Source organism: Uranotaenia lowii, chromosome 3, assembly GCF_029784155.1.
Source record: "Uranotaenia lowii strain MFRU-FL chromosome 3, ASM2978415v1, whole genome shotgun sequence".
Taxonomy (NCBI): Eukaryota; Metazoa; Arthropoda; class Insecta; order Diptera; family Culicidae; genus Uranotaenia; species Uranotaenia lowii.
The window spans coordinates 19656668-19676722 of record NC_073693.1 but is presented as its reverse complement, the minus strand read 5'-3'; the positions used below and the strand labels follow the sequence as shown (position 1 = coordinate 19676722).

At 35.8% G+C, this 20055-nt stretch overlaps 1 protein-coding gene across 7 annotated transcripts in view; it reads right to left on the bottom strand.

The window, feature by feature from the left end:
• LOC129751258 (syntaxin-1A) overlaps positions 1-19769 on the bottom strand; it is a 154700-nt gene extending 134931 nt beyond the window's left edge. For 5 of the 7 annotated variants that reach the window (XM_055746650.1, XM_055746647.1, XM_055746651.1 and 2 more), the window contains exons 1-2: positions 19622-19769; positions 12574-13420 (exon numbers count right to left, since the gene is read on the bottom strand). In XM_055746650.1, coding sequence (XP_055602625.1) covers positions 12574-12606 — 33 coding nt within the window. In that variant the 5' untranslated portion in view covers positions 12607-13420; positions 19622-19769. Of the gene's footprint in view, positions 1-12573; positions 13421-13550; positions 13708-19504; positions 19530-19621 lie in introns of those variants that run through there. The other 2 variants (XM_055746648.1, XM_055746649.1) reach the window with 2 other exon arrangements.
• Between the last annotated feature and the right edge of the window lie 286 nt (positions 19770-20055).

Genomic DNA, 20055 nt, shown 5'->3' with positions numbered 1-20055 from the left:
ATATTGAATTGATGAAGGTTTTCAAAACTTTCCCCGCGCATATCCGGGCCGAGCTATTTTATCTGAAAACTTGACAAAATCCGGGCTTATAAATTCAAAATTCTCAACCCAAAATCCGGGGACACATTGGAAAAAGTAAATTTTTGTTTCGATTTGCAAATAAGGTAAATCCGGGCAACACCGGGCTTTTTTCAAAGAAATTCGAGCAACTGGATTAGACCAGACCATTTCAAAATTTAGTATTAAGTATTTGAGCAATAATCTGGCAAGCTTAGACAACATGTTCAACAGTTGACAGTTGGATCTGAATATCTCGGTTCAGTGAGAAAAAGGAATACAAGAAATCGAAAGATCGAATCGAAAATAATCCGATCGATTCTTAGCAATTTTTTTAATGCTAAAGGATCGATTTACATACTTTAAGATCCGAAAGATTTACAGATTTTTTTTTTGTAGAGAAATGAATCCAACTTAGATGAAATTTCAGGGACTAGATAAGGGAAAATTGATGTTGAAAAACATGCGAAAAAAATTCGCCTTGTCTCCCGGTGAGACTTGACTCTCCGGGGCCCATGTATTAACATTCTACTACAGGAGACCAACCTGGCGTATGAATATTATACTGGTTGAGTGTCGATGTCTATCGAAATGAAGGGAATAGTTCTCCCATGTGATCATAATCATTTTTCCTGGTCTATTTCTATTCCCATCTTTCATCTTACGGTAGTTGGACTCAAATTTGGATATTTTACGCACGGCAAGATTTGCATTGCCTAAAATATCCAAAGTTGGATTCATTTCTCTACAAAAAAAAAGTTTCGCTGACTGAATGTTTGAGTCAAGACCAATCTTTGGGTCACAGTTTAAAAATAGATTTACAGATTTTTTAAAAAATCTATAGGAAATGGCCCAACCAAAGCAACTTAAAAGCGAGTTTTCTCGAAAAAGTCCGTAGAGTTTAAAAGTTAATTTTTTTGTTCGGTAATACAACAAGCTGTCACTTTGGCATCTGTCAACATTTTGAATTGCCAAGTTTCGAATTTTTTTCCCGAAAAGATTCGTAATACGGAAAGCTGTTCTTTGTTGGTCATAACGAAAAATTAACGACCTCCAAATGTTGATAATTTGGTAGTTCGGTGTTTCCCGATTATTGTGTAGTTCTCATGTAAAACTAGGAATTCAGCCCGATTGGTCATTCATCTTATCGACTTTTTAATTCGAATGGTGAAATCTAGAGAAAGTAGTATTTTACAGAAACATCGAAAATCGGGATCTGAAGCTGAAATCTTTCGAATTATAACTTCGAAATAAAATAAATTAAGATAACTTAATTTAGAAGTCAGGGTGTGAAGTTTGTAATTTGATGCTTGGAATTTCTGAGCTTATGTTAACCATGTGTAGAATTTGAAATTTTGGAAAATTGAATGGTAATTGAATAAAATTTTCCATAGGAAAAAATTGGCTATCAATAAGATATTTCGATTAATTTTTTACATCAGGAATCAACGTCGATATCGTATTTTTTTACGATTTCTATCTCACATGCAATATATTCGCAGAATAGATTTTTTTGCTCATGTAAATCGGATAAGATCGTAAATCAAATTACTGCAAAAAAAACAATATCAATGAAGTGTTTGGGTATATTTCAATTCCAAATTGGCAATACCATAATGCGACTTCAGGCATAAAACTATTACAGTTTTTTTTTGTTAAAAATTAAAAATATTCGCGCACATCATGCAGATATACAATACTGACAAAATGTGTGACACATATTTAAGAACCGTCTAAATCGGAATTCAGTCTATCATATTTGTTCAAATTTACATAAACGCGTACGAGCCCAAGAGTAAACATCGATCACAGTTGTACCGGAAAAAAATTGAGATTATTATCTACATTTTTTTTTATATTAACGTCATTGATAACTTTATTTTAAAATCGTTAATCGAAAAGGTTAATTCAATATTTGGATACTTTGAACAGCGCAGACAACTAAACTTAATACTTCACTGCATGATTCGAAAAACAAATTTAATTGCGTGATGCGTGATTAATATGCTCTACACAAAACTCTAAACCCGAATCTTGAAAATGGAAAATGAAAATTACTCAGAATCATGAGTAAGAAATCCAAGAGTAGAGATTGGAAGCTAGTAAGCTCCGACAATAGGTGGTAGAAGAAATCTACAGGGTCCATTAAAAATTGAAAAAATTAAAAAAAAAATTGACATTTGAAATATATTCTCATTTTTAGGATTTTACCGATTATCAGTTTCGGATTTTTAGGGTAAAAACGACTGTTTTACTTTTTTTAAATAAAGGACAGTGTTTTTTACTTCTAAAATCCGAGACTGATAGCTGTACAAAGTAGGGACAAATGTCTCTGTGGAGTTAAAATCCCTTTAAAGAAATAGCTGTTGAACCTCTTTAAATCAATCAAAAAATATTATTCCATTCTTTAGAAACATATTCTCTTGATTTTAATAACCAGACAAAGTAAAATAACGGGATGCCTCGTATTTGTTTTTCAATGTCTATATTATCGAATTTACAAAAGTTAAAAATCCAGAACCCAAAAAAAAGTATCAAATAGCAGTTGGAAAATCAAGCATTTGTTATTCTCAAATTAATTATCGTGCATTCCGATTTTACTTACATATATTGATTGGAAAATTTAAAATTCCAAATAAAGCATCTGAAATTTTGCATTTAAATTTGACTATTTGATTTTTGATTCTTGCATTTTGGAGCTCAAAAAGAGACATTAGAGTTGGACTAAAGACCAGAAACTTACGATTCACAATTAAAAGCTGTTTTGTTAAATTTAACCAAAAATTTAGAACTAGGAAAGAGTATTTCCTAAATTCTCAATCGTCGTATTTGGGTAGGGAATTTTGAAAAATTGACTGATAAGACATTTGAATATTTCAACAGTTTGGAAGTTCGAAGTAGGGAAATTACAGAGTGGACAATTTTTTAGATCTACTAACAGATTTTTCCAATTCTTAGTGCTTTTTGAGGCCTGCGGATCAAGATCTCTTAAAATATAAAACATAAAACATTCAAGAGTTACAAGAGTTTTCTCATTTGACTGTTTTCAAAAAGCTATTCAACCTAATTGCTTTTCCTAAAGCTTGTAATTCGATTTTAACTTGGGCCACTAAACAAATGAATATAACATCATATTTTTGTTCTCTAAACGTATCGTTTTGAAATACATCGATCTTTTTGTTTTTTTTATCAAATCAGAAGATGTAATAAGTTCAGATTTGGGAAACGAAAGTTCACCATTCATTATTTTACTTGTATAGATTGAAACAAAGGAATTTCATTTGAACGCTCTAAAATAACCATCGTCAATATTCTCGCCCGAAATAGGACACAATTTCAAGTAAATATTCCACCATTTCCCTCATAACAACGGTTTCTCGATGGAATGTGTGAGTAGATGTGAATGCTTCCGTTCTCATTATCAACCGAGCAGAGCAAAGTCAAAGCAGGAGCAACCTAGCCTAGCCTTGAACAACACCCACAACGTTAGCAGGAAAAACGCCCCAAGCCGTCGTAGAGCCATTTTTCATTCATGAAAATCGCAACAGAACATTCCTAGGTTTGGGGCGCGCACCAGTAAAGATTTTTCCCCCCAAGTGCTTCTCCACCTCCAACCACCTTCCGGATAACAGCATCCGGGTGGAGAGCGCTCGTTTGAGTCTGGGAGCTCCAATAGGAGTCACTATCCCATTTTCCCCCCTCAAATTTTCCCTCGTCCTCTTTCCACAATCATGATGTTGGAAAGTTGAAAGTGAGGAAGGTGGTTTATGCCCAGCAACACGACGACGATATTATCTAGCGGGAGAAGCTCTGACAAAAAAACGCCATTGCGTCACGGATCTTTCCCGGAATTGAACGCACACAAACTCGCACATATTTAGGATTCTGGGTGGGTTTGGGTGATATGATCCCCCCTAGTCTCCCTCTGCTAACATCCTTTGAAAACTGCCAAAACATGAAGTTCTCTCAATTCCTCGCTTTTTCCGACTCTCGGAAAATGCTGCATGGAAAACTCAAAACTCTCCCTTGATCTGAAATGACTGAAAAAAAGAGTTCTTTCTCTTTCGGGGAAGTGTTCACTCTCTTTCTCTAACGAGTCACACCGCGAGTCGTTTTTTTTCGACGTGTATCACACCGAGCAGTCAGAAGAGCCGCGGCGGTGGCTTTTTCGTGTCACGTTTCACGGAATCTCAAGTTGCGAATTCCGCCAGCCCCCCGCGGCTTCCGGTTTCAGACTCCTTCCGCTTCCTACTCTCCTCGCCAAAAGGAGCGGCTACTTTTAGAGAAGCATCAGCCAGCAGACGACGACGAGGACGCCGCCACAAGAAATGTCGTTTCGTTGATCGAATTTTGCCATCCATTATTCCTGGTTGTGTGCAGCAGCATGGATTTATGCATCCATCGCTGCGCGTGGAAATTCGGTGGTTTTTCATGGACCCCTAAAGCAGGGGATCCGCTACCATTCATTGGATGGAAATGGTGTGGGTGGGTCGTTTCCGGAAGAGTGGTTGCAGAGGGACACAATAGGATTTTAGTGCGGAACCTGCCGGAAGTCGTCTTGTGGCTAACTTACGACTGGTAGGTTTTTCTCACTTTGGATGGGGTGACTCGTCAAGGACAACGGCCATATCGGCGCTGAGACTAAGTGGGGTGGGGCCAAAGTTTTGATTTGAAATAGCTAGATTCAAAAAGTTACTAAGAGAGTTCCTAATAAACTGGTTGGTGATCTATTAAATATAATATTTTATTAAAATTTGTAGGTTAAACTTATCCTAAAGACCTGAATGACCTTAGGGAATAATTTTGTGCAGCGTCAAAAATTTAAGGACAGGTTGAGTGCGCTGAATCTATATAACTATGCAAACGGGGTTTTCTCTTGTACAGTTCTAACTGTAAGATCCCAGTGTCAATTAAAAAACGAGCGCATTAAACCCAGGAAGGTATGCAAAGTTTAAAGTTTTTATCATTATACTTTTTTAAATTGCGTGAAAACAACAACTGTTTAAAAATACTGACGGGAATTGAACTCGCAATTTCCGCTTCAGTACAACGGCGTGTTAGCCAATAATACCACGGTGAACGTGACGGAATAGACTCCTGCATGCGTACATGTCGAGCTTCATCGGTCGGCTGTTGGATCTTCTATCGATACAGATGTACTTTTTAGAACTCAAAATGGAACTGATTGCTTCTTCATATGACAGTAAGTAGGCAAACCTGAAGCAATCGACCATGTGCGCATCGGCGAACCGGTGTTTTATTTTCGAAAAATTCACAATATTTACGGCTCACGTTCTAATAAAAGAAAAAGTTATGCGCTGCAAGCAAAAATTAATCCTAATATGCCTAGTACAGTGGTAGGCAATCTTTTGAGTCGGAAGAGCCAAAAACTTCAAATTTTCCAAATTTTAGAGATTGAAAGAGCCAGATTTATTGTATTTTTTTATAACAAAAATCAATATATATGAATTATCAATGAACATTAGGTTTACGAAAATAAATTTAAACCCATCAGATTTATTTTCTAACTCTTAGATTTTTCATTTAAACCTGATGTTTAAGTGAAAGATTTGAACATACTTACAAAAGCAGAATATTTCTAGTCTTTTCGGCTAAGAAAAGCTTTTAAAAAATAAAATTAAGCTTAGAAATTTTCTTAAAATTAGCAAGCTTTTAAAGACATTTCCCATATTTAGCTGGCCCTTCCGAAATTCAGAAGTATGAGGATAAATTCAATCGATGATTATGTAGTCGAAAATTTTAATCTAAAAAAATATGCTACTGACAACACGTAGAATTTTCACGTGTCTTCAGAATTTTATGCATCTGGAAAATTCAAAAATCTAATTATATGTCATAAGTGATTCTTCTGTATTGTGCGTCCAATTGGATGAAAAATAAAATTCAATACATTGTTAATCATTTTTCAATGCCGGCTAAAGCTGCTGCTGCTTGACTCATATAAATCTGTATTAATGTGATTTTGTGGTCTTTCTAGAAAATTCGTGACAAATAATAAAAAACAGTACATTTTAACAGTCAAATCAGTACAAGGATACTTTTAAAGTTTCAAAACAAAAATTCATAAAAATAGATCAACAAAATCAATCTAAATCAAAAATGAAAATAACATTATGTCTGTTACTGAAAATTCGTTCAAAATTTGGGTTCTTTTGGTAAATATTGGCTGCACGCATCACACTTGAAATTTTAAATGTGTTCAAAGACTCAAAGTTTACTTTTTTTAATAAATACAATTTAATTGTTAAAAAAAACTGCTTCGGGATTAAAAGGTCAATTAAGTTATTGATAACAAGCATTTTGCCTGTAATTTTCAATTAGATTTTCAGAATTAAAATTGTCATTCATTTTCAATGCTGATTCGAGTTTGAAAAGCTGTCAAACTTTAATTTGTAATTCTCAATTCTTAGTTTTGAAATTTTGTAGCTGAATTTCATGTGTATCTATTCACTTTTTCTAACCCGTTATTTATTGAGTAGGCCTTCAAGAATTTTTCTGTACGTATCCAGGCCGGCAAATCCGGGCATTGGGTTTCTAAATTTTAAACTCAAAACCGGGTAGTATCTGGGCAAATTCAGCCAAAATCTAGGTATTTTCCTTAAAAAGGTAAAAGAAAAGCTGATAAATAAACACACGAAAAATAATTTTCACCAAGACACATTCGCGGCGTTTAGATCTCAAAATTTCAAAAAATTGCGAATGTTTCTGCTAAAATAAGTTGAATTACGTAAAAATTGTGAATAATCCTGGACAGAAAACGAGCTTTTTTCTCGATATCCAGGCAACCGGACCGGACTTGGCATCTTCCAACTTTTTCTTTGAAAATCGAGGCAAGCCCCGGGTAAACCGGGCAATCTAAAATGCCAACGAAGTATCAATTGATTCAAAAATATACACTCGTTTTGGAAGTAAATTCTTTGATTTAAGTTTTCTTGTTTAAAAAAAACAGTTATTCTTTGCATTTACGGTTAATGTTAAATTAAATCTTGATGCTGATGCTAGAAAAGCAGTATGAAGCGAAAAATTGTAAAATTAGGATTCAAATAATTGTTATTTGCCATTTAATCCTTTTCGCTCGTTCTAACAGCGGATGAAATTTGAAAATTCTCTTGTAGATCTATGGAAATCCGTGTGCCATGTCACAGGATTTAGTTACAGCTTTAGCACTATTTAATGAACTTTTTATTTCGAAATCTCTATATTAAGTATCAGCGCAGTCAACTAAAGAGCCGCAGTTTTACATCAAAAGAGCCACACGAGGCTCGCGAGCCGCAGGTTGCCGACCTATGGCCTAGTACAAAACCTCATGCCAAATTTGGGCAAGATCGGATCACGGCTAGGGATCGCTCAACGAGCCTGAAGTTTGTACGGAATTTTGAGAGATTTTGTTCGGGAGGAATATCAAAACTCTTATCGAGATGCAGTCTTCGGATTAAATATTTGGATATTGAGCTTTTAGAAAAATTGTAAAAGAAATCGACCAAAAAAAAAAGTTTTTGATGAAAAAATGATTTTTCATGTTCGTCTCGAACAAAATGTCTTAAAATCTCATACAAACTTCAGGCTCGTTGAGCGACATCTGCTGTGATTCGAACTGGCCCAAATTTTTCATGAGATCTTGTACTAGGCCTAGGATCAATTTTAGTCTGCAGTGCATAACATTTTAAAGGTTTCAAATTTTCTATACCAATTTGGGGCAGTCTAGGGTACATTTAAATAAAAAAAATCTAGGACTCCAAATAAATTCCTAAATTTTGTAATTTTTGAAAGCTCAAACAAAAAAACTCCCTAATCAGATCTTGAATGTCATCCTTAAAATCGCTATATCTCTCTTGTTTTCCGTTTTGAAGTCATTCAAAGTCTAATAAAATTATCCAAAAAAATGCTCCGGAAAAAAGGCTATAGGGCAGCTACTAAATGCTCAAAATAAATTTCACTTAGTGTCTCAAAAAGCTGAAGTAAGAAGCTATATTTTGCACACAAGGATATATTTTCATGATTTTTTTTAGATCTTCTGAGTTCTAAATACATTTCATTACAAAACGTGTAAAAAAATGTATTTAGAACACACTGTACTTTTCAATCAAATTGAAATTGCTTTAATCAGTGCAGAAAATTTTTGAAAAATGTATAGGAAAGTTGACGAAATTTGACACATTTTCACACCTTTAGATTCTCAAAATACGAAACAAAGAATTTTGACAAATTTTCAAAGGTTGTTGATTTTAACTTATTATTCAATTTGCAATTTTTTTTTCAGATTTTCTAACACCTAAATTGAACTTTGCACTGGATTTTGAGGCCATACTGGTCAAACTATAAATTTTGTAAAAATCATTTGTGAAACAAGAGAGATATTGCGGTTTTAGTCAGGAGTGTGAAACATATCCATTAATTAATTTATATCAAAACTCATACTTCGCTGTTTTACAAAGTTATTTTTCTACTTAAGTAAACTATATTGTGAATTTTAGGAATTTTTTTTCAACAAGCATGATTTCCCATTAACATTGAAAGTTCTGTTTTGATTTCTCTTTCTCCGGAAGGATTTTTCTTGATCAAAAAAGGACGTCCTAGATTTGATATTTTGAACGTTTTCTAAAGCCTTGGATGAGTTCAGAACATTATGTTAATATTCAATGAATTGATACTCTACATTTGTCAGTATATTAGTTGTTTATTACAATGCAATAAATTTTAAAATTTTACTATTAACATAATTTTAAAAATTTGACAAATAAGAATGATTGAATTTCAGACTCAAATTAAATATTTATGAAAACCCACTATTCCAAATGAGGAGTTGTGTTATACAGAAATATATTTCTCGCGTGAGCTTTCATTACGTCGTATGAAACCAAATTTATGCAAAGAGTTTTATTACGAAAAAAATACAAAAACTGACAAAGACTAGTCGCAAATTCTTTCCATTTAGAATATTTGAAACCTTAATAACATATTCTATATGTGATATATAAATTTATTCGGATATGCAAATTTTTAGCAGCGTTGTGTGTGTTATGAAATGGACTATCTTGCCTATTTTTTCAGATTTTTTAATTAACGTGTGTTTGAGATATTTACGATGCAAAAAGACATGGTTAAAATAATTTTGCACAATCGCCTCGGAAATTCTTCATTGTCGACTTGAAAACTCATGAACTGTTGTTTTTTTTTCTGAAATTTTGTTTGGACGGAATGCTAAAATTATAATTTAGGTTCCAATGTTTCGATGAACATAAACTCACATATTGCGGAACATCCAAGCATTGGGATTGAGAATTTTCGTTTGACATTTGACATTGAATTCTGAATAAGAGCATAGATTGCGAAGCAAATGAACAAAGACTTCAAATCCTCAAACACGAAATTTGAGGCTCAAACGCTACAGGATTAATTTTCTCAGAACCTTCTGCAGAATTCTGCTAGAGCTAAATGTTATATTTTACTGTAATGTTTTTACCATTGCATTTTCTGGGATATTCAATATTTTGGGTATAAGAGAAGCAAAATAATTAAAATTACGAATCGAAACTCGGGATTTGTTTCTTGACATCTGAATAAGGATCTTGGATCCTGTATTCTGAATAATCCTAATTTCTAAAGATCGAATTCTGGATACAAATTTCGAATTTTGCATACGCATGTCTGATGTTCGGGTTCGGATTTCTGCAATCAGAATTCCAAACTGTGAATTGTATTTAAGCTCAAATAAATTCAACTAATAACTTTAGAGTTCCGAACAAATTGAATTAGGAAGTTCAAATTTGAGGTTAGGATATTGTAATTTAGGTTTACAAATACTGAATAACGCATCCTTAAAATATCAGAGTTTTAATTGAATACTCAGGGATCATATGCAAGGTTGCAGAAATCACAGGAAAATTTGAGTTTTTGTAAATTTATGTAAATCTTAGTAAATTTGTGTAAGTTTTTGTAAATTTTTTATGAATTTTTTAAATATTTGAATTTTTTTGTAAACTTTTGTAATTTTTGTAAAGTTTTGCAAATTTTTGTAAATTTTTGTGAAATTTTGTAAATTTTTTAATTTTTTTCAAATTTTTGTGAATTTTTGTGATTTTTTGTAAATTTTTGTGAATTATTGCAAATTTTTGTAAAATTTTATATTTTTTTGTAAATTTCTGGAATTATTTGTAAATTTTTGAAAATTTTTGTAAATTTTTGAAATTTTTTGTAAATTTTTGAAAATTTTTGTAAATGTTTGAAAATTAAAATAAGATAGATCTTGTACTACGGTTTTAGACTGAAATTAGAAAAATTCGATTTTCTATGATTTAGGTACATACTTGAAATTTGAAGATCCGAAGGCAATTTTTTGGAATTGACGCAAAATTTCAGATTCAGAAATTATTGAAAATTTAGGTTACAGGGAGAATACAATGAAGATTTGCCATCGCACCATATTCCGAAACAGATAAATCTATTAAAAAATTGGAATTCGGAACAAAGAACTGGTACAAACATTCTGACTTTCTGTGATTTCACAAAAAAAAATCTGTGATTATTTTCTGCGATGGATATAGTTTTGATTTCGATGAAAAGTAATGAAAAAAAAAATTTTTTTTTTTAATTTAAATTTAAAAAATCTGTGAAATCTGTTACTTTTTTCAAAATTCTGAGTTCTGCGACACAGATTCAGTGATGAAAAATTGCTCAAAATGCTAGGAAAATATAGATTTTTCTGTGATTTCGACAACCTTACTGGTAGCTCGTAGTTAATAATTAGTTAACGATCTCGAAATGAAATGTTTTGACCCGATTTAAAAATTTAGAAAGAGGGGATAATTTCGAACCCTAAGTTGAATTCGAATCTACAAATTAGGCTTAATCGACCAAATTTCTGATATTAGGATTTCAGTGATCTTACGAAAGAATTTAGAATTTTGAACTAAGAGAAAATTTAGAAATATGGTGTCATGAATATTTAATAAGATTTGTGAAAGTGGATTCAGATATTATTGAATACTCGATTATCGACTCCTAGTCCTTTAATCCAGTTTCCCAAGTCATACGTTTAATCCTTTATTGAATGTTTATCAGGGACAAGAAATCAAATAAAGATTGAAAAGTCGGAAATGTAGTAAAAAATCAAGACTAGATCTAGATTTCATAACTAGATATGTCTGTTGGAAAAGACCAAAAGGATATCGATAATTTTTTCTAGTTTCACTTTTCCCCGTTTTCACCTTCTGAACAAGTTTTATTATTTCTAGATACGAATTGCACCAAAAAATACCTTTTGCATTATTAAGTTCAAAACAGATGTTAAAGGAAAAATTATCCTCCAGGGTTAAATCATCTTTTGATCAGTATGAAATACTTATAAATTCGGTGAAGTATAGAATTTGAAATTCAAAATAACCAACTAAAACTGTACTTAAAGACTAAAATTTTTAATTGAATCTGACATAGCGATAAATATTATATGCTCATCGTTACTTAATTCATAAGCCTTCGCAGTGAAAAGTGATGTCCCTTTTAGCAAGAACATCTCAAGATTATGAAATTTCATAGACGGTTAAAAAGTTAGAAGAAATGAAAAATGGTGAAAATGAGCGGGTAGCATTTATTAGAAGCATTATCAGCACATACTAAATGTTTATTCGGCTTTTGATTATAATAAATTCTACTCCCTCATTTTCATCATCTTTCATTTCTTCTAACTTTGTTCCGTCTATAAAATTTCATAATCTTATGATGTTCTTACTAAAAAGGACATCACTTTTTACCGATAAGGCCGATAAATTAAGTAACAAGCATGAATAACGGTGATAAATCTCTTCATAAAATATATACTCATCGTAATAATTTTTAAGAAATGCCAACTGAGCTATACAAGGATGGAACATACTCTTAAGGAAACACCTTTATTTTCCCCTGTTACTTTCCTTATTTTTTAATTTAACTTCAGTTTACAATTCTTCTAATGGGAATATAATAATTTGCGATTTTTCAGAATATAATTCCTCAAAAAATTTCATTTTCAATTGGTTTTCATAAGCCTGTTTTTTTTTTCTTAAACATAACACTAAGTGAAACTTTTGATGTTTTAAACTTCCTATTTTCATTCAAGTTGACTCTTTACACTATTAATTTCCACTAGAGGGTAACACAGACAGGTTTGACATTTGATTACCCACGCCGAGGTTGACACAGCAAAACTGGGGGAACGGCTGGGGGGACACATCAAAAACAACAAAACACAACAACACGACAGTTTCGGGAATCATTTATCCAAAAGAGGAGCAAAGGGGGGGTACACTGAAAAATCAAACCAAACCAAACCGAGAAAAATAAAAACAATTCAAACAAAATCAAAACTAAAAATAAACACTGGCTGAAAAATGGCACCCAACCACCGATCGGGATCGGGGTCATTTTTCAGGCCAGCTTTCGTTTGGGAGGTTGGTTACAATACAATCAATATCTATCGCCAAATGGGCGTTGTTTTTTTTGTGTGCTGGAGATACGTACCGCCTGCAAGGCTGCTAATCTATCCTTCGTCATCTTGGAGGTCCTGGTTGAGTCGTCTCCCGAGGGACACCACTACTCCGGCTTTTATTGCAGAATTATTATGGGGATGCCGCCGTGTCGATGTCGATCACACACAACACTACGCTCTTATCGCTACGGTTTATACACACTGATTTTTTTCTTACTTTGTTGGTTGATGAGTTGCACTACCAGACATAGAACGGCAATCTTCTCACCTCTCAATGGTGGTTTTTTTTCTATCTCTATATTATACCTTGGTTTGTTGGGTATCACGCGAGATGGCAAAGATGGGGACAATCAATTATGCGACTGGCGCGCGGGTGTCAGACAAAAAGGCCTTTGCGAGCAGCAGCAGCAGCAGCGCTAAGCTCTAGCCTCAGAAGAGCGAAGGTTTCAACTTTTTTTTTTCTTTTCTTGACTTGTCGGTGGCGGCGTCGACGACGGCAGAATTAAGTATACACACTCACAAACATTCACCGAAAAGCACTGGGAACGACGCCTTCTTCGCTGCAGTGCCACTTTTGGAGGGAGCCGAGGCTTTTCTTCTTGTTCGCGCTCTGCCAGCGGAATCTTCTTGCACGACGGCAGGTGACTACTTCACTGCTGCCTTTCAGGAACCACCGGACACTTTTTCCAGCTTCGTCTTCGCCAAAATCCAACGATCCATTCACACACCTAGATTTCTGCCATCTACGGAAACGATCACTGTACACCGGAACCGGAATCTTCAGTCCACTTGGACAGGCAGCTGCCTCTGGAATCGTCTGCACACCGTCCGTTTAGCGACGTCGTCCTCCTCTATACTAGAGCTTCCACTTTTTCATATCTGTCAAAAGGGAAGAAGAAAAAAATCAATCCCAAACGCCAAGACCCTTCCAGATGCTTCCGGTATGCCCGATCGGAGCCACTTCCGTGCCGAATAATAACCCTAGCAATTCCCCCAAACGATTCACTACCGATTTCCGGATAGGTCAGCCAACTCCCGACACCCTATTGTCACAATTTTCGCGAAAATTCAACTGCTCGCAAATCTTTCACCACACAGTTTCGGGGCCGATCTTCATTGGACTGTGAGTAGAGGAGTGTTGTACTGAAAATCGATATCTTCACGCGACGTCGTTATGCAGCAGTGTTGTATAGACGACTTTCGGAAGAGTCCGAGTGACGGAGATGATGCTCTTGAGTTCCTTTACTAACCTAGCTAGCTAACCAAACCAAGAGTATCGGGTATCGCTCACTCTCTGGAGCCCCCATTCCATCATCGGCAGCCGTACTGTGCCGTGTCGTGTCCGTGTAATACGACGCGAATGGACACAATGGACTTGCGTACAGTTAACTTCCATTCACAAACATCACTCTTCTCTGTCTGTTGAAGCTAAAACTGCTGAAGCCACCCAACACACATCACCACCCATCATCATCATCATCATCCATCAGTAGTAGGTAGTAGCAACAGAAGCAAAAACGCATTCGACAATTCTACGAAGACGAGAGCAGCACCACAAAACGGGAGCCCAACCAACGACAAACTCGATTATTCCGGAGATGCACAGTGGGCCCAAGGTCGAGCAACGCGTTGAGCGGGTTCAAACTTTTCGTTCGGCCTCCTTCTGAAGGGGAACTCGTGTGGTCAGCGCGAGAAAACAATGAGTCACGTGTATTTGGCACAGCCAGCAAGCTCGATGGGTTGGTTTACAGATTTCGCAAACTTTTTAGACAGTAAAACGGGGAGGTACAATTATTTTCATATTTCGATATTATTCGGTTTCGAGAAAGAATGACCCTTATAGGTCAAATTCCTATAAATAAGGTGAAAAAGTGTAACGTGTTGATCAAATTCGAGTAAAAAAGGGCTTAAGCACTCAAAAGCAGAGAAACGCGAGTAAGCGTGTAGCGACAACGATGGAATAATATTGACCGTGTATGCAAAAAAAAACAAGCCGACAAGAAAATTCTTGGCAAACAACGGCTTTTAAGTCTCTGGCTGTGATGCCAACTATGTTTCAGAAATGTCTGGGAGATTTCGAAAAATTATAATTAATCTAACGAAGAAGACGAAGGCATCACTCGACCTCAAAAAAGAGAACCCTTCCAGATGTAGGTTGAATACGCAACAAATTGGCGAATTGCATGGAACTAATGGAGTTTTTCCTAGGGTTTTCTGTACGGCTCGATTCCGGTGCTGTATTTCTTGTTGCCAGACCAAACATTATGACTGAACCGCGGTTGGCTCCAGAAGGAGCTTTCTGCATTGGTCGCCTCGTGTGGAAACTGAGAGCCATCTTTGATTGTTGCGATTTCAGATCAGGAATGTCTGTGGACCAATTCATTCTCCGATTTTACATCAACCGGCCGATAAGGAATCGGAAGGAAGAACCATCTCCGGATTCAGAGCCCTCTGGAGTGGGGCCCGGACATTCGGAATGGTCATCAGGCCGAATGGTCGTTAGGCCGAATAGTCATCAGGCCGAATGGATGCAAGGCCAGATTCGACCATCGTCCACTCGGCCTTACGAATATTCGGACTAACTGTCATCCTGCCTAATGACCATACGGCCAAACATCCTTTCGGCCTAACAGTTCGGCTGGATAACCATTCGGCCTAGCGCCCATCGGCCGAAAGGCTTTCGGCCGAGTGACCCAGCCTCCTCTAGAGTTGGTACACTGTCAACTAAATTCGTCCTGGTTCGTCTGAGCGATAAGACATCGGGAGTAAATAATAATCTTCTCAAGAGCTTTCTTAGTGTGGCGCACGGCTAATTGAGTTCATTCTGGAAAAGGATTCCGGAGGAGAAAAACTGGGTTGTCCGGCCGACAAGACGTCGGAGGGAAGCAGCATCTCCAGACTGATAGCCCTGTCTCGTGTGGGCACGTTTCGGGATCGGGAAGGTCGGCGCGATATACACTCCGGTTCACAAAGCTGTCAGAGTGAGATCTTGGTCGGAAGTACCGAACTTTCGGCTCAACAGTGTTAAGTTTCGACGCGGATTTCTGATTGCTTCCAATTGCAAACATGTTGGTTGTGTAATTATTCGGCGGATCATCGAAAGGAGTCGTGCTGACACGGTACTCGAGTGCACCTAGGATTGGGCGCACAACACCTGAAGGTACGGATGGATTATTGAACTACTGGTTCCGAGTTCCAACCGACGGAACTCGACATGTACGCATAGTGCAGCCTATTTCGTCACGTTCACCGTGGTGTAATTGGCTAACGCGCCGCAGTACTGAAGCGGAAATTGCGGGTTCAAGTCCTGCCGGTGAGCCGTTGTATCTTTTCCGTAACAAAACCCTATTTTAAGATCACCCTACTATGTAAATATATAAAATTCTTAATAAAACTCTCAATTTAATGTTTATTGAGATGCTTGTATCGTATGTCTGATTTGTATAATTACATATCATTGTTTCGAAAGATTTTTTTTTTTTTTTGGTTTGACTGTCCACAAGCTTTTAAACCACCATTAAAAAAAGAAGGCTTTGCCTCTGAAGACCATCGTTAGCCTCGGAAAAAAAATTCAAATTGGCTGTCAGAAATAGACAGCCGAGCAGACTTTGACATATCAATAGTAAAATAACAGCACGATTATGTGCTGATTTCACTGCGACAGTTGAATAAGATATCATTACGGTTTCATTTATTTTCGTAGATAAGAAAACCCAGGCTGACTTCGATGATTTTATATTGGAAAGCATTAAAGGTATAGGCCGTTTCAAATAAAAATTTACAAAAAAACACAGCTTAATGTAAATGTAGAATTTAGTCTGAGAGCAGGCACCATTAAGGTATCCCAAATTTCAGGAAATTCAAAGCAAAGACCAAAATGAGATACCAAACATATTTTGGTATACAATTTAATCAATGCCAAATTAGGCACCGAAGTATTTAATAAACCGCTACGAAATTGTGTGATTTTGTATGTTCATTTGTATGAAAGAAGAAATTTTGCATATAAAAGCATCCAGGAAACTCAAATAAGCTTAAAATGAAGTTTGCCTTTAATTATTGGTTTTTTCTATTCTTAAGCTTAATTTTTTTGGCAACTACTTTTGGTACTACACACTTAGCTTGTTTCATGAAAGAAGTTATAACGATTTCAAAATAACAAAATCTGAATCAATTGAAAAGTATTTAAAAATGGCGGGCTTTACTTGCGAGAGCTTTCAATAATATCATGGAATGTTTTTGCCAAGGTAATATAAATCAAGAAACTCATTTCTTATTTTAAGCAGTTGTTGTCATTTTTTTAAATTTTTATCTTACGATCAAAAACAATTAAAACGCTTAAAATAAAAAAAAATATTTTGAAAAAAAAATTCTTTTGTATAACATTGAATTTTTTTTTGGGGTAGGGGAGATAAGGGCATAATGGAAACTTTAAGAAGGATAAGGGCATATATAATGGAAACTTTAAGAATACCCAGAGAAAAGCTATAATATGTGAGTTGCATCATTTTTTCTTGTTCATACACTAAAAAAGCGTATTTCGAAACTGGCTGGAACTTGAAAAAGTAAATGTAAATTTCAAATGTTTTTTTTTTTTGGCGAAAGCTGAAAATCAGTCACTGTAAGTGCATAATGAGAACCCCCCTATGGGGAAGTATAAGCACCATTAATCGGGACACGATTAGCATTTCCTGCCGTTGAATCTAGCAGCGAATATAACTGAATTATAGAGCTACAGCTTGACTTATTTCATCTGACGATTTAGCCTATTGGTAAGGTTTCGGAGAGATAATCAGATGACTCGAGTTCGATTCCTGGTCGACGCTATTTTTTTGTCATTTACCCTTCATAATCGATGCATTTTGCACTAAACGATGAGTCGTAGATCCATCAAACAAAGCAATAACAGAATAATGTATGTCTGTGGAATACAAACAATTCACACACATGCATACATTATTTTTTGGTGCTTTGTTTGGCGGATGATGTTACTAGATGTATAATGCAAGGATCAAAATAATCGATCATGAATGGTAAAAAAAAATCGCCAAGACCAGAAATCGAACTAGAGTTCTCAGATCACCTCTCCAACACCTTACCGATATGCTAAATCGTCAAATATAAACTTATCAAGCTGTAGCTCTATAACTCAGTAGACCTCGTCGTGCCCGGGTCAACAAGTTAAAGTAAAAACTCCTTTTAAAAGTGATTATACTGAAAAATCGAAAACTTAATGATGATGAAAATATAGGAAAAATATATACATCATGTTGCAGTGCGTACATTATAGATCAAGACTATTTAACGATCATAAGAGCTTATTTTCCGGTGCTCAAAAATTAGAATATTTTTGTCAGTTGCGAATCTAGTTTGTTTTTCAAATATTTCTGTAAAGATGATAAGAAGATTTCTTTTTTGCTGAAAAATTAATACTATAGGAACTACAAAACTGTTCCTCGTGAAAATTTACTTGAGAAAATACGTATTTCCTTCGAAAAGAGGGGTGCCCAGTTCGCCCCGGGTGCTCGTTATGCCCTTATCTCCGGTCGTATGTCTTCATTATATGACCAAAAACTGTAGTTGGAATCAATTGAATTAAAAACAGTTGAAATAGAATCCTTGAATGCATAGTTTTGTTTTAGTACAACGCTTACTAAAATCAAATGATCGTGGAAACGCGTGGATATACTTTATTACTGAATCATAAGTGAGGCGCGAGAAATTTGCATATGTATGAGAGATATATATTATATAATATATAATATTTATATATTTTTTTAAAAGTAGGTTTTTTCTTAATTTTAATCTTATTGATATAAATCAAATATTTCAAAATAGAATCAATTTCATGTCACATATTGTAAAAGGAATGTGAATATGAATTCTAATTCTTAGTTTTATGAGGGACAAAAATTTCAGTATGTGGTCAAGCTTCTATTCAAAAAATGCTCCTCGCTTTTTTCAACACCTTAGCAACTTTCTTCTATGGTCTATCCGTCTATCATTTCAAATCTTTAACACTCGCCGATAAAGCCGCTCAAAAATTTCCAAGTTCTAAACTATAATTCTGAAATTGAATTCTAAACTTTGAACATATTTGAACCCAAAATCGAAATCAAGAAAAGTTCAAGAATGTATGCTCAGCTCTAGAGTGGTTTTAGTGTTTAGATTGCTTAAACGGTTAGTCAGTAATGTGTTAGAAAAATGTCTTATTAAAAAAGTGCACGACCTCGTAGATTTCGATGATTCATTTTAAAACGACGAACAAGAACTCCACACTCAGCGAACGAAAAACACCACCCAACACACTAATTACCGTGTTTTTATCTTTACACCACTGTGCATCGGAACGCGCATTGAGTATTCGACGAATAATGTTGTTGTTGGTGTGTATTTCAGCAACATCACCAGAGAGCCGCTCCCTTCGCTGCGGGAATGTGAATGGAAATCAACCATACTACCAAAGCTAACGGTATATTTGACAGTCCGTCACTTTACGCTATCGACGAACACGACGATGACACATCGAAACCGATGGCAACCCTTCCGGTATCTCTCTCGCTTTGCTTGTCGTTACACTCACTCTCTCTCACTCACGATTTCTCTTTTAAAAACTTCCCACGGCCCCACCAAAAATGCCTTTAAACAGCAACAATAAAAACAACAATTCACACGATCAAGAAGCTGCTCTGCGTACTCTTTTGCCTTCTCTTTGGGCCAACGTCAATGTGTATGGTTTATTTATATGTGTAGATATTGTGCAAATGTACAGCCCATCATCAGCACAGGAAAAAAGCAAAGAAATTATTGATTTTTCGCGATTTTCTTCCTCGAATCACTAGGGGTCTAATTTTAGTCATCGCATATTATCGGACCCCGTTCAAATGACTACACATTCGGAACCAGCACTGAAGTGACCCACCACAAGAACCCCGGAAGCATCGATCACTAGTAGTAGCACACAACACTCTGAAACGGAAACCGAAGTGGCCGATCTCGAAACTGGGCGGTACCGAACACTTTTTTTCTCCCAATCCCCTGATGAAGGTACATATATCAATGGCACTGCTGAAAACTAACCAGAAAGCCACACTCAGGAAAAAAAGAACACCGCGAGAACTGGTCGACACCAGAAAACGGTCACAGACGTCCGACACGCCAAGGCTTCAGACTGCGAATGGAAGAGCCAAACTTTAGTCGTTCCGTTCAGCGAGTGCGAGTGGAGTGAGATTAGTATAGGCCGATAGGCACTCAACTCGCCATCATCATAGTTGGACTCTCCGCGAATTGTGACCGTGTTGTGCGGACTTGTACAGTACACTTCTTATTCTTGTTCCCTGTCCCCTGCCTGTTTTCAAACCATCAGCGAGTGAGCTACCGTTAATTTTATTTTTATTATTTTTTCTGCAGCAATCTTCTCACGCAGAAATTTAAAATCTCTCTCAATCGCTCTCTTCTTTGCATATGAAAATGATGATGGGCGTTCGTGTGAACGTTTTGGTGTTATCTGTCAA